General features: G+C 36.2%; 1 protein-coding gene across 1 annotated transcript; it reads right to left on the bottom strand.

The window, feature by feature from the left end:
* Positions 1-807: 807 nt before the first annotated feature.
* LOC129272877 (phosphatidylethanolamine-binding protein 4-like) lies at positions 808-11,991 on the bottom strand. The gene is made up of 4 exons (XM_054909963.2): positions 11,597-11,991; positions 11,233-11,313; positions 4,184-4,232; positions 808-2,354 (listed from the first exon to the last, which is right to left on the bottom strand). The coding sequence occupies exons 1-4, from the start codon at positions 11,828-11,830 to the stop codon at positions 2,155-2,157; spliced, it is 564 nt and encodes a 187-aa protein (XP_054765938.2). The 5' UTR covers positions 11,831-11,991; the 3' UTR covers positions 808-2,154.
* Between the last annotated feature and the right edge of the window lie 244 nt (positions 11,992-12,235).

Genomic DNA, 12,235 nt, shown 5'->3' with positions numbered 1-12,235 from the left:
AATAGAGAAAATCAAACTAGCATAACGCTGAAAATTTCATCAAAATCGGATGTAAAATAAGAAAGTTATGGCATTTCAAAGTTTCGTTTATTTTTCACAAAACAGTGATATGCACAACTCAGTGACATGCAAATGAGTCAGTCGATGATGTCCATCACTCACTATTTCTTTTGTTTTTTATTGTTTGAATTACACAATATTTCTTTTATAAATTTGACAATAAGGACCAACTTGACTGAACCATATATTAAACAATGCTAATTCCACATGTTCAGGGAGGAATTAATCGTCGTTTCACCTGACAATGAGGAGCAAATTATAATATTTCATATAATAAAATACAAAATAAATAGTGGGTGGGTGACGTCATCAGTCTCCTCATTTGCATACAGACAAGGATGTGCAAATGACTGTTTTGTGAAATTAGCGAAACTTTAAAATGTCATAACTTTCTCATTTTACATCCGATTTTGATGAAATTTTCAGTGTTATGCTTGTTGAATTTTTCTTTTTTTATTCAAATAAACTTTTTGTTGGGGTGGACTTGCCCTTTAAATTTGATACACCCGTGACTGCTATTCTTTGATGGACTTGAATATTGCTAAACCTTCATGTCTCTCTCATTTTCGTCATTAAAACTACAAGAATACTGTATTGGATTTATTATGAATTAATTGATTTGTGATAATGCACACATTGTTAATCATGCATAAGAAGTCCGACCGTCACATGCAATTTTACCCCCAAGGAAACAAGAAACGTTTGCCTCCATAACACTCGTTCATGAGAAGAAACTATTCACAAGAATTATTGATTTGCGAATCATCATTTATTACTTTTATTACATGCGAGTCCATGAGCATTCTTATATATTTGTGATAACTAGTACTTGGCAACCTGAAATCTCAGTTGTAAGAGGTTTGTTATAATATGCAGACGTAAATTAGCCGCTAGTTGGGCCGCTAGTATTCAGGTATTCCTCAGATAAGTTCCAAGTAATATACAGGGAACGTAGAGGGCAGCAACACACGTTTTCATGAATAACAAATATAGAATTTACCCTGCTGGTTACTTTTTTTCAGGTAAATGAATTTCAGGAAATAATCAGCAATAAGAAAAAAAAATCACATACTATTCAATTCGTGTGTGTGTGTGGGGGGGGGGGGTCCTCAACTAAAAAAACATGTAAATTCAAAGAGTCATTCATATTTCATAATATATAATCATTATACTGTATAATAACAATCGGTAATACTAGTAAGCAAGAATATGCAAACATACATACACTTATTCAATAGCAACGTAACGTCGTAAATACAGCCACTGCATTAGAAACTTAGAGGTCTGCATCAATAATAGTTGCTATGTCATCTAATCTTCTGGTGTGTTATTTTAAGCTTTCCACGAATGGCATATTCTTTAAGAAATGATATGAGAAAGGATGGGAATCGATGAAATGAATTCCATGACAGATAAATCGTCAGTTTCTTGTTTTAAAGTTTGATAAGCAGCATGATGAGATGTAGACCGGGGGAGCATTTCATCAACATTTTTGTCGACAAGTTGTCATATCTGACATTTTTCCTTGATTCTAATTGGCTGAGAGGTACTGTTACTATGGTAATTGTCGGATAAAACAGGACTTGTCGGATAAAATCCTTTAATGAAACGCTCCCCAGGGGCGGTGCTGCAAGGAGTGGGGCTTCCCCTATTATAATTTTGAAATACTCAATTACAAATAAACATAAACCATTCCTTAAAATGATTATTGTGAATATGAATTAAAATGAACAGAAATTTACATTTTTACATTTTATTTCAAATAATCGTACTGTCTGTTTTACCCATTTTGGTATTTTTTCTTTTTTTCACATCTCAACTTTCAAAGACAAACAGAGCGTAGATTTATTAATGATTTACTTGCTTGAAATAGGACGTCATGGAACATGCTAACGTTGGGGCGTGGTCAAAACTTTTCTATATTTTTTTCGATTTTTTTAGTAGGAATGCAAGTCCCTGCTTTATACGCCTTTTTTTAAATAGAATTGGCATGCCGTCATTAAAAAAAATATTTTTATCATTCTTGAAGTGCGTTTATCTTGAAATTGTATTTTCTATCCATGTCTGGAAACTGCTGTACGAATATAATGGTTTTTATTCGGACCGAGTCTTGAAATAATTTGTGGCCTTGCACTCCAGGCCATACTCTTCCAAAAGGGCACCCACATCGAAACGGGCTCGACTTCGAACCGCAAAGCCAAGATCCGGCGAAACCGCGCCGTGAGGCTGGTAGTAGAGATAGAAATAGTAACGGTGGAAACCACTGCCAGCTGGAGGAGTGGGAGGAGCGTATTCTGATGGAGGGAAAGAGGAGATCATTATATATCACGATGATATAAACAATAACAACAACCGATAGGATGACGATGACATTGGTAATCAGTGTAGGTCCTAATCACAATACTTGACGAGTACAGGGGAGACCGGTGCGAAATTGACATTTTTGCATTTTAGAAAATATTTCTTGGAATTTTTTGAGGTATTTGATCAGGTTAATTCTTGATCATCACATGTATATTCTGAAGTTTACATTTTCTTTTTAAAATTGATTTTCGAAATCCTTAAATTGGGGGAGACTTTGGACATGTACATTTTCAATGCTTTTTAATGGGAATTATTGGCAACAATTTTCCAATCATTAATAAAACGTATAAATAATTTTGAACAATTCGGGGCTGACATGCACTTGTTGTGCAACATCATAACCGCATACCCATGGATGCATCCCGGAAATAGTCTTGAACGACATGGCGTGGCCCTGTCGTGTTTATGGATTTATCATATAAATTTTTGAGGGGGCCATTAAGGTCCCCTCAATTATTATTATTATTATCATAAGAATATTCTTAATATGGATTGATGTGCACAATATTGAACAGGGAGGAAAAGAACATGACAAGTGATGGAGAAAGGGATAATAATAAGGGAAAGAAAGAGGAGACAAGGAGTGGTTTTGAGATCATTTTAGTTAGAAGAAAATAATTAACCACTTACGACATAAAAATATCAAAGAAAACTTATAAAATCACATCTATGCAAATTTACAACACACAAGTCTGTGCGGTGTTTAAAACACGTTTTTTTTTGTTAAAAAAACGGGTGTTTTAAAACAAACCATTTTATTAAAACGGGACAACCCTGACTTAAACTATTAACGTGCTGTGCTTGATATTTGACTGATTATTTTAATGAAATAGGAAAAAGTCACAAATAAATGAGTACAAAAAAATTAACTTCTATATCCAGAGCTTTTAAGTAGATGATAATTCTTTTGAAAGCTGTGCATTCGACAACCAGCCGCTTTGTCTAATGTAGCCAGGTTTCTGATTGGCTAATAGAGTGTCCCTTTTCTCCCCGGTCTCCTCTGAAAAGACTAGGAGGAGAAGAATTATTGTTTGTTCCAGTAAAATTTTGTGGTTAAAAAAGGGGGGAAAGACAATCGTAGGCCTAATTTGATAAAAATGATAGTAGTGGTATACACAAGAAGTAGCAAACTCGAGCTATAATAATAGTATTAGTAGTGCAGTAGTAGTAGTAGTAATAGTAGTAGCAGCATCAGTAGTAGTAGTAATAGTAGTTGTTGTCGAAGTAGTAGTAGTAGTAGTTAGTAGTAGTAGTAGTAGTAGTAGTAGTAGTAGTAGTAGTAGTAGTAGTAGTAGTAGTAGTAGTAGTAGTAGTAGTAGTAGTAGTAGTAGTAGTAGTAGTAGTAGTAGTAGTAGTAGTAGTAGTAGTAGTAGTAGTAGTAGTAGTAGTAGTGGTAGTAGTAGTAGTAGGAGGAGGAGGAAGAGGAGGAGGAGACGGAGGAGGAGGAGTAGTAGTAGTAGTAGTAGTAGTAGTAGTAGTAGTAGTAGTAGTAGTAGTAGTAGTAGTAATAGTAGTAGTAGTAGGATGAGGAGGAGGAGCAGCAGTAGTAGTAGTAGTAGTAGTAGTAGTAGTAGTAGTAGTAGTAGTAGTAGTAGTAGTAGTAGTAGTAGTAGTAGTAGTAGTAATAATAGTAGTAGTAGTAGTAGTAGTAGTTGTAGTAGTAGGATGAGGAGGAGGAGTAGTAGTAGTAGTAGTAGTAGTAGTAGTAATAGTACTTTAACAAGAACAGGTATGACCTGTTTGTTGATTAAATAATTACCGGTTACTGTATGTCCGTTTAAATCTCCAAAGTCTTTTAGATCATCGCCCTGGAATGGAATATCAAAAATAAAGGCTCATCATAAAAATTTCAATATAATATATTCAAGACGTACATAAACATTTATTTCAAAATAATTAACAACTTTAAGAATGAAGTCAATGTAATTGTTCATACGTACAGGGCCGCATGTGTTTAATGTTCCCATTGCAGACATCTACCAAGCAGAATGATATCTACTGATATACGCCTATATATGCATGACCATGCCACAAAACAATAGACACTGAAGCTCAAGTCACGTATATATAGACGCCGCTTCGCGCTCGCATCAATAAAATTGTTAATACCAAAGAGCTTAAAATGCCCGGTTTCTAAGTCGGAAAATATTCATAATTTCGGCTCCCGCTACGTCCTCGCATTATTTGATTGATAAGATATGTGTCATCTTTATCCCTTTGCGTGCGGGCCTGCGAAACCGGATACCTCTCCCTGCGGCGGAGCCGTTTTTGTACATTGCTGGTATTTGGATCTGTGGCGGTATTTTCCTAATCTATTGCTAATTGCACCAAACTGAAGTATTTTCAGGATTTTTAGTTAATGTAAAGATGAAAGATCAGACATTTTTCTTTTTAGAACTAAAGGTCTCGCTTCTCAAATCAACAGAATAGTTAAGAAATTTACGAGGAAAAAGTCGTGTTATTTTGTAAAATCTTCGCTTTTTCCCAAGTCAATATAGGCACTGTGTACAAAAATGCGTAAGGGCAATCAGCACGCGCGGACAAGTCGGGTTCGATCGATACCGCTTTGTTGTCTGCTCTGGTGCTTTTTTTTCATTGCCAATTGTCACGCTACTCATGAATGGTCTCTTTACCCCCTTGTATACAGATCATTTGCAAAGTGTATAATTACGACGATAATCCGTTTTGGGTGAAATCACAGCATACCAAAAACCTTTATTTTCCAGAATAAACAAAAAAGGGTGAATATTCCCTTGCAAGTACGATGATGATGCTGCGCAACGAAAGTCCGAAACTATTTTGTGATTTTTGGCTTCTGGGCTTTAAGACGGTGGCCTCAATGTTTCACTAAAAATCGTGTTTGGTTTCTTCTTTTCATGAATTATAGTTTGTAATAAAAAAATAATTTTGTTCCTGAAGATTGCATACCAGTCTTCGATTTGTTTTCCTGTTGCAATTTCAAAGAGCGAAGGGGGTAAATGTGACTCAAATAGTGGATCTGAAATCATACCTCCCACCAACGCTCTCCTCGTCTCGTTCTACGTTTCATTTTTCTATCTCCCTTTTCCCTCCAAAATAACCATGCTACCGACTACTGTTCGTCACAATGAGAGAAAGTGAATTATTTTAATCTATTGAAATTGTAGCATCTAAATTAAATTTATTTATACATCTTTTTCAAATATTTGGGTGTTGATTCTCACCAGGGTAAGCGCCCCCCAAAAATATAAGGTCAACCTGTCTTTATTTTTTCTTTATATGGATCCTTTTCTGCTACGATATTCGCCAGAAAAACAAAAGACCAAAAAAAAAGAAGAAAGAAACTGGCGAAAAAAATTAATAGCATTTTTAGGGGGAGGGGTAGGTGTAAGATTGAGAGGGGTTTGTCGGGACACGTCAAACAAACGTGTTTTTTTTTTTAGGTGGATATACTAATCTTCCTTTTATTCAGGGCGTTGGCTATTTGTCCCCATGCTCTTTTCATAAGGAATTTGTTTGAGCGTCCGCCATGACTTTCTTTTTGTTTGGGGAGTGCCGAGACCAAGAACTGCATGGACGTTTTCATTTTCAAAAGAGCAGAGGATAAACGGTGTTCTAAATTCCTTTATTTTCTATTTGTTTCCTTTGAAATAGAAGACGAAAATAAGAGCAATATCGGATGAGAGAACGAGAGAAAGCGGAGGGGGGGGGTTCAAAAATTTACCAGGGGCCCGTTTTATATAAAATTTGTTTACAAATTTTCAATAACACTTGAAAGGTACTGAAATCCTTCTATTTGACTGGCGGATGGTAAATTTGTTTAAATTATTGCGCATTTGTCAATATAAAATGTACATGTATAATGTATTTATAAAACGGTACCAATTAGGGATTTCCTCGTTTTCCCTTTCTTTGGTTTCTAACCTGTAACCGAATGTATTATCTACCGCTTTCATTCCCTTATATCTATCGTCTTTCTATATCCCTTTCCTTCATGCCCTTCTACACCTTTTTTTCTCTGAGTTCTTCTCATTTAAATTGTATCTGTATCGTCTTCCTTCTTCCCGATTTGGATTACGAGGTATATACCCGCCCCCATCCCCCTCAATCATTTCTGATTTTTTCTTCTCAGTACCTGTCGTTTTAGATTACATCTAACGTCTCCCCCCTCTCTCTCTTCATCGGAAACGGTTCCGAGAGAATGCCTCGTTTTTGCCAACTTGTATCGGAGATGGTTGGATTTGTGGGCCTCTCGTTCTATTGCATCGTGGTCATCAAGTCGAAATTTTGGGGGTTTTTCCCCCAGTTTCTCAAATAATGTCTCGAAAAACCTTTTAAAATTACTTTTATAACTGTCATTTCACAATAAATTCTATATCATCTTCAATTTTCTATATTGATAACATCATCATCGTATAAAAATGCAAAACTAAACTATTTTTTGTGAACTTGGGGCTTAGGGTTATGGCAAGACAGAGGCCTCAATCTTTCACTAAAAGTAATTTTCTTTTTTCGATTTTTTCATAAATTATATGTCTCAGTCTCATTTAATTCGATTTTCCACGCAGCTATTATAATGATAAAATAATTTTGTTCCTGAAGTTTGCGCACCGGTATTCGATTTGTAATATCCTGAAATTATTTCAAAGTGTTAAAATGAATAGAAATGACTAAAATTGTAAGTCTGAAATCATACCTTCCAACTCTCCTCTTGTCACTTTCTACGTTTCTTTCTTTATCTTACTATTCCCTCAAAAAGAGCCATGATAGCAATTACTGAAAGTAAGAGAAAGTAATTTTTCTTGAATAAATTATAGCATCCGTAATCATAAGTGTTTTTTTTTATTTGTTCTTTCGTTTTGTTCGATTATCTCCTTCGTTTTGTTATATTGTCTCCTTGATTTCACAGCCGAAAACAAAGTAATAAATAAATCATTAAAAAAACATTCACAATAGTTATAATTTATTTTTGTCTCTATCGTTTTAATCGTTCAATCTCATAGTACAGAGGCAGCGGAATTGGTAGGAAGTTTCAGTCCTCACCCCTTTCAGCAAACATGTACACAAAAAATCCGAAGTCTATATAAATTTATGATTTTTTTTGGGCCGGTCCACTCCCTCCCACATTCAGCTCAACCCCTTCATTATCAAAAACGCTCAGTGGCCCATGTTTTTTATTTTTAAAAATCAGATATTTTGGTTTTGATGCTAACCAGGGTAAGCGCCCAAAATGTTTGTTTGCAGTAACGGAAACAATTTGTTTTCCTCTATGAATCTTTTCTACCACGCTATTCGCCGGTAAAAAAAAAGAAGAAAGAAATTGGCGAAAAAGTAGGAAAATCAATAAAATTTGGGTCGGTATCAACATTTTTTTTTTGGGGGGGGGTGTAGGTCATACATGAATAAAAGTTTGTAGGATTGAGAGGGTTCTATCGGGTGACACGCCAGACAAACAATTTGTCATCCTGTATCATTCTATTTCCTCCATTTCGCGCGAGGAAACTTTTAGTTCATTATTGGTATTATCATTTGAAGTGATTATGTTTCCGGCAACTTTTCAATGCAAAAGTTTTCAATGGGAGAGAAAAGGAAATAAGATGAAGAGCTTCTAAAACCTAACCTATTATAAATTCATTCTGTAAAATGACATGAATTAACAAATTGTGATTTTTTTTTAGCCGCTTCACCCCCGTCCCACAGCTCAACCCCTGCACCATAAAAAAAACATTGCTGTCCCTGTATAACATCTTTTTCCAAATATTTTGGTTTAGATGCTAACCATGGTAAGCGCCCCAAATGCGATTTTTTTTTTTTTTTTTTTGTTCGTAAGGGGGAAAAAACTGGCCAGGACGGTCTTTATTCTTATCTTTTCTACCGCGTTACTCGCAATTAAAAACAGAAAATCGGAGAGAGGAGACAAACAAGCAATATTAGAGTGTAGGTCAGAACATTTCCATCTGGAGGGGGGGGGGGGGGCAAGGTCAAACAAGAATAATGATAAAAAGTCATCAGTTTGGCAAGGGTCTGGGGACCGAGTTGCGACAAACAAACGTTGTGGGATTTTTTAAAAGTAATCTGACCAAAAAATAAAGTCATGTTGTTATTCGTTTAAGTAGATATTCATGGAATTTTAGCAAAAGCGCACTTGTCTATTCCCCCTTTTGTCTCTGTCTCTCATTCACTCTCGTTCTCCGTGACATCTGAACATATTTTTTCTATAATTTCCCTAAATGATTCTTCGTTCATCCTTATATGCATCATCACCCAGGGGTAGCGCTTTTATGCAAAATGAATCACTGACGGATGTCATAAGCACCTGTGTTGTCGGTAAATGAGACAATTTATTTTTAGATACGGTATGTTGGTCGAAATAAATGCTTTTTGTATTGCTAAGTACGAAAAGCATTCAATGGTTCATCCTGCCGATAAACACTAATCTTCCTTTTGTTCGGGGAGTTGACCATCTCTATCCTGCTCTTTTCGGAAGGAATTTGTTTGAGTGGCCGCCCAGACATTCATTTGTTCGGGTAGTGCCAAAATCATGAACTACATGGACGTTTCCCTTTTGAAAAGAGCAGAAGATGAATGGTGTGCTTAACTGCTTTCTTTTCTCTTTTTTTTTCCAGAATAGTAGACAAAAATAATAAGAAGGGGGATGATGGGGAGGGAAAAAGTTCAAAAGTGCACCGAGATCAGCTCAAAGTACTAAGACATTACAAGCGTTTTGTTTTTCTGAAAATACAATCGATCGATGAAATCAAGGAGATATCATTCTATCTAGAGTGATATCTTCTTGATTAAACAAATAAGACGAAAATGGTGAATAAACGCGTAGCTTATTACGTGACGATCTTTTCAGAAAAGATGTTAGCGTATATATCTATCAGAACAACGATATGGGTCAAATCACGTGATCAGAACAAATCACGTGATCAGGCCTTGTGCGCGCGCGTACGTGCTCGTCACAAAATTTATCTTCCCCGTCAGACTCCAACGAAAAAATCGGGTAAAGTTGAAATGATTTCCTATTTTCGGGATTTTTCCCCACGTAGCTGTATATTTTTTTCAATCTGTTATCGAAATAGGTTTATAAAGGAAATAGTGGCAGAGGTTTTAGTACATAACAATTACGAAAAAGCTGAAAAACTTCATTGAATTAAACCAAACATATCTCGGCTTCTGTAGAAGCCCGTCGTAGCTAAGTGAACGACTCGCTGGGCTTCTGTGGAAGCCCGTCGCACGCAAAGGGTTATTAACAGATTCATTTTCAGACCAGCATATTCAAAATTTCAGCTCGCGCTGACATAATTTTCTCGTTTAAATACGCATCTTGTTCATTATTTCAGAAATTGCTCAGGATGTTCAATTTTCAGGTCTACATAAAATATTTTAAAGTAATGTAGCTCACGCTTCGCGCTCGCATTATTGATTGTGGTCTTATCAGATACCTTATCTTACTTTAAGGATAAAGCTAAGACGGACTTAAAAACTTCAGTCTTTACTTTGGAAGACCCCTTCAAAAACCTTATAAAAAATCAGCTTTTAGCGGCCGATCAGGCAAAATATCTAGTTTGTATGTAAAATATAGTCATATTAAAAAAAAAATGGAAGCTGTTTTCTTTTGACGGGAGATATATCATCAGAAAATATCATTCCATGCCCCCATTGTGCAATGTCGTGTAAGACAAAGATTTCCTTTCATCAATTTATGTTCCATCAAGTATTGGAATTTATGAATTTTGTATTTCACGATATGGTGGAATTGCACACATTCGACGTAAAAAAAAAGGCAATTCTCTTATTTTGATGGATTTCCTCAAAACATTCATCTTCACCAGTGTTTTTTTTTTCTTGGAAAAAAAACCCAACTACTTACCAGGGCGAACCTTCCCTTTAAGCCCGTCTCGCACTGGGCGATCCGATGCGACACGGTTTTTCAAGAAATCGCATTTTGCATTAAATATGAAAGTTCTAAGAAGTAAAATTATTTAATTATAAGCTTGGTGTGATGTTAGAAATACTAAAAACATGTGTTTACTTTGCGGTAAGCCCTGTGGTCTTAGTAAAATCCAAATCGGCTTCAAGTCGCAGCCGATGATGACGTCATCACGATTTGGAATTAAATATGTTTTTATTCATTAAGGGATCGAGGCTCGCATTGGACTGAATTTCGATTTCAGTAGTCCTACCACTATTCTAAACTCTGATCCGTAAGATTTTATAGGTTGGAACGTCCATATCAAATGTTATCACAATTTCTTTGAAATTCGGATCGCAATAAATCGCATAGTGTGAGCAGGGCTTTATAATGCCATTCTCTGTCATTCAAGCGAATCAGCACCATCTGTCCGACTGGAATTGTTTACTCTCTATCACACAATATTTTATTTCAACTCCACTCTAATAAAATTCATGCAGAATGGTTACTCCAAACGTTCCTTATATATTATGTACATGCATATGCGCTTTGTATCTACACGCTTCTACCTCGTTGCTATCATGAATGTGCAATGATGTCTATGCACACTTGTTTGTTTGTTGTAACTCTTCTTTGCAAATCTGTCAAAATCATAAAAACGATTTTGATCTATTTTGACGAGATCGGGGCAGTATTCCTACTCGATAGCAACTTCCTCGACTCCCACTATAGCTTTTGTCAAAAAAAAAATGAGGCCAATATCTGCGTATCGGCATGTTATTGAGAAAAATGATGATGATATTAATCATTAAAACAGAACTATGTATTTGAAACCGGTAAATATGAAATGTTGTTACTTTAAACCATTATCAAACAAAATATGTATGTTGGTGTGTATTATAATAACTGACCTTGATATTCATGACCAGCCAATGAAGCCAAGGCGACTGAGGGGCATCTGGGTCAATCATCAGAAGTGTGTAGTAATCTTCCTACATACAAAGAGAAATTGCAAAGCTTATACGATTTTGGAAGTTCAAAGTGTCAGCGCCAACATTGCACCCCTTCAGTTCTATTCTGACGCCAAGGTGGAATTTGGTGTCGAAATCGTACATTTTCAACATTTTGTGATAAGTTTTCATGTTGGTATGTACTCTATGGAGATATTTTTTAATAGATAGGGCCGGTTTAGATGAAATTTTTACGTTTTAATTTTCTTTCTTTATTGTAGTCAACTTCAATTGATATGTTAATTAAAAATTTCTTTAATCTTACCCCAGAAGCCTTTTCATAACGGACGAGAGGAGATTCCTTTCCCGTCTGCGGTTCTTGCAATAATGTAATAGGTAATGCATCGCCGTTTGAAATGGGATCTTTGCCACTGAATTTAACGTCAAGCCACTTCGGGATTTCCTCGTCGCAAAAGTTGTTCAGGTCCCCCAAACTGATGTCAACAGCCAGAAGCAAAAACAGCAACGGAAACCTGCCGAAAATTTGACGGTTCGACATCGTCCTAAGTATAATTTTATGTATTACGATGCGCGACGTACCGTGTAGGTTTCTAATCTGGATATCTAAACACGGTGTAGCCAGATGTGATAGGACTGGTGTAATTTATGTGCTAGTATTATGCCAATCAGTGGCGTACCTAGGATTTTCCACAGGGGGGGGGGCAAAACCGCCTGCCAAAAATTTGACAAGCAAAAAAAAAAAAAAATATATATATATAAAGGATTTCGTACCAGAAAAAAAAAACTCGTCAGGGGGGGGGGGGCAAAAAAGGTTTTTCAAGCTCGTCAGGGGGGGGCAGATATACGTTTTTTGCATTGGTTGTGACTCGTCAGGGGGGGCAGACTGCCCCTCCCCCCGTAGGTACGCTAGTGATGCCAATAATACTGAGTTATTGATTGTCTT

This window comes from Lytechinus pictus, chromosome 12, assembly GCF_037042905.1.
Source record: "Lytechinus pictus isolate F3 Inbred chromosome 12, Lp3.0, whole genome shotgun sequence".
In the NCBI taxonomy this organism is placed as follows: domain Eukaryota; kingdom Metazoa; phylum Echinodermata; class Echinoidea; order Temnopleuroida; family Toxopneustidae; genus Lytechinus; species Lytechinus pictus.
The sequence above is the reverse complement of the archived record's forward strand: the minus strand, read 5'-3'. Positions and strand labels throughout refer to the sequence as shown.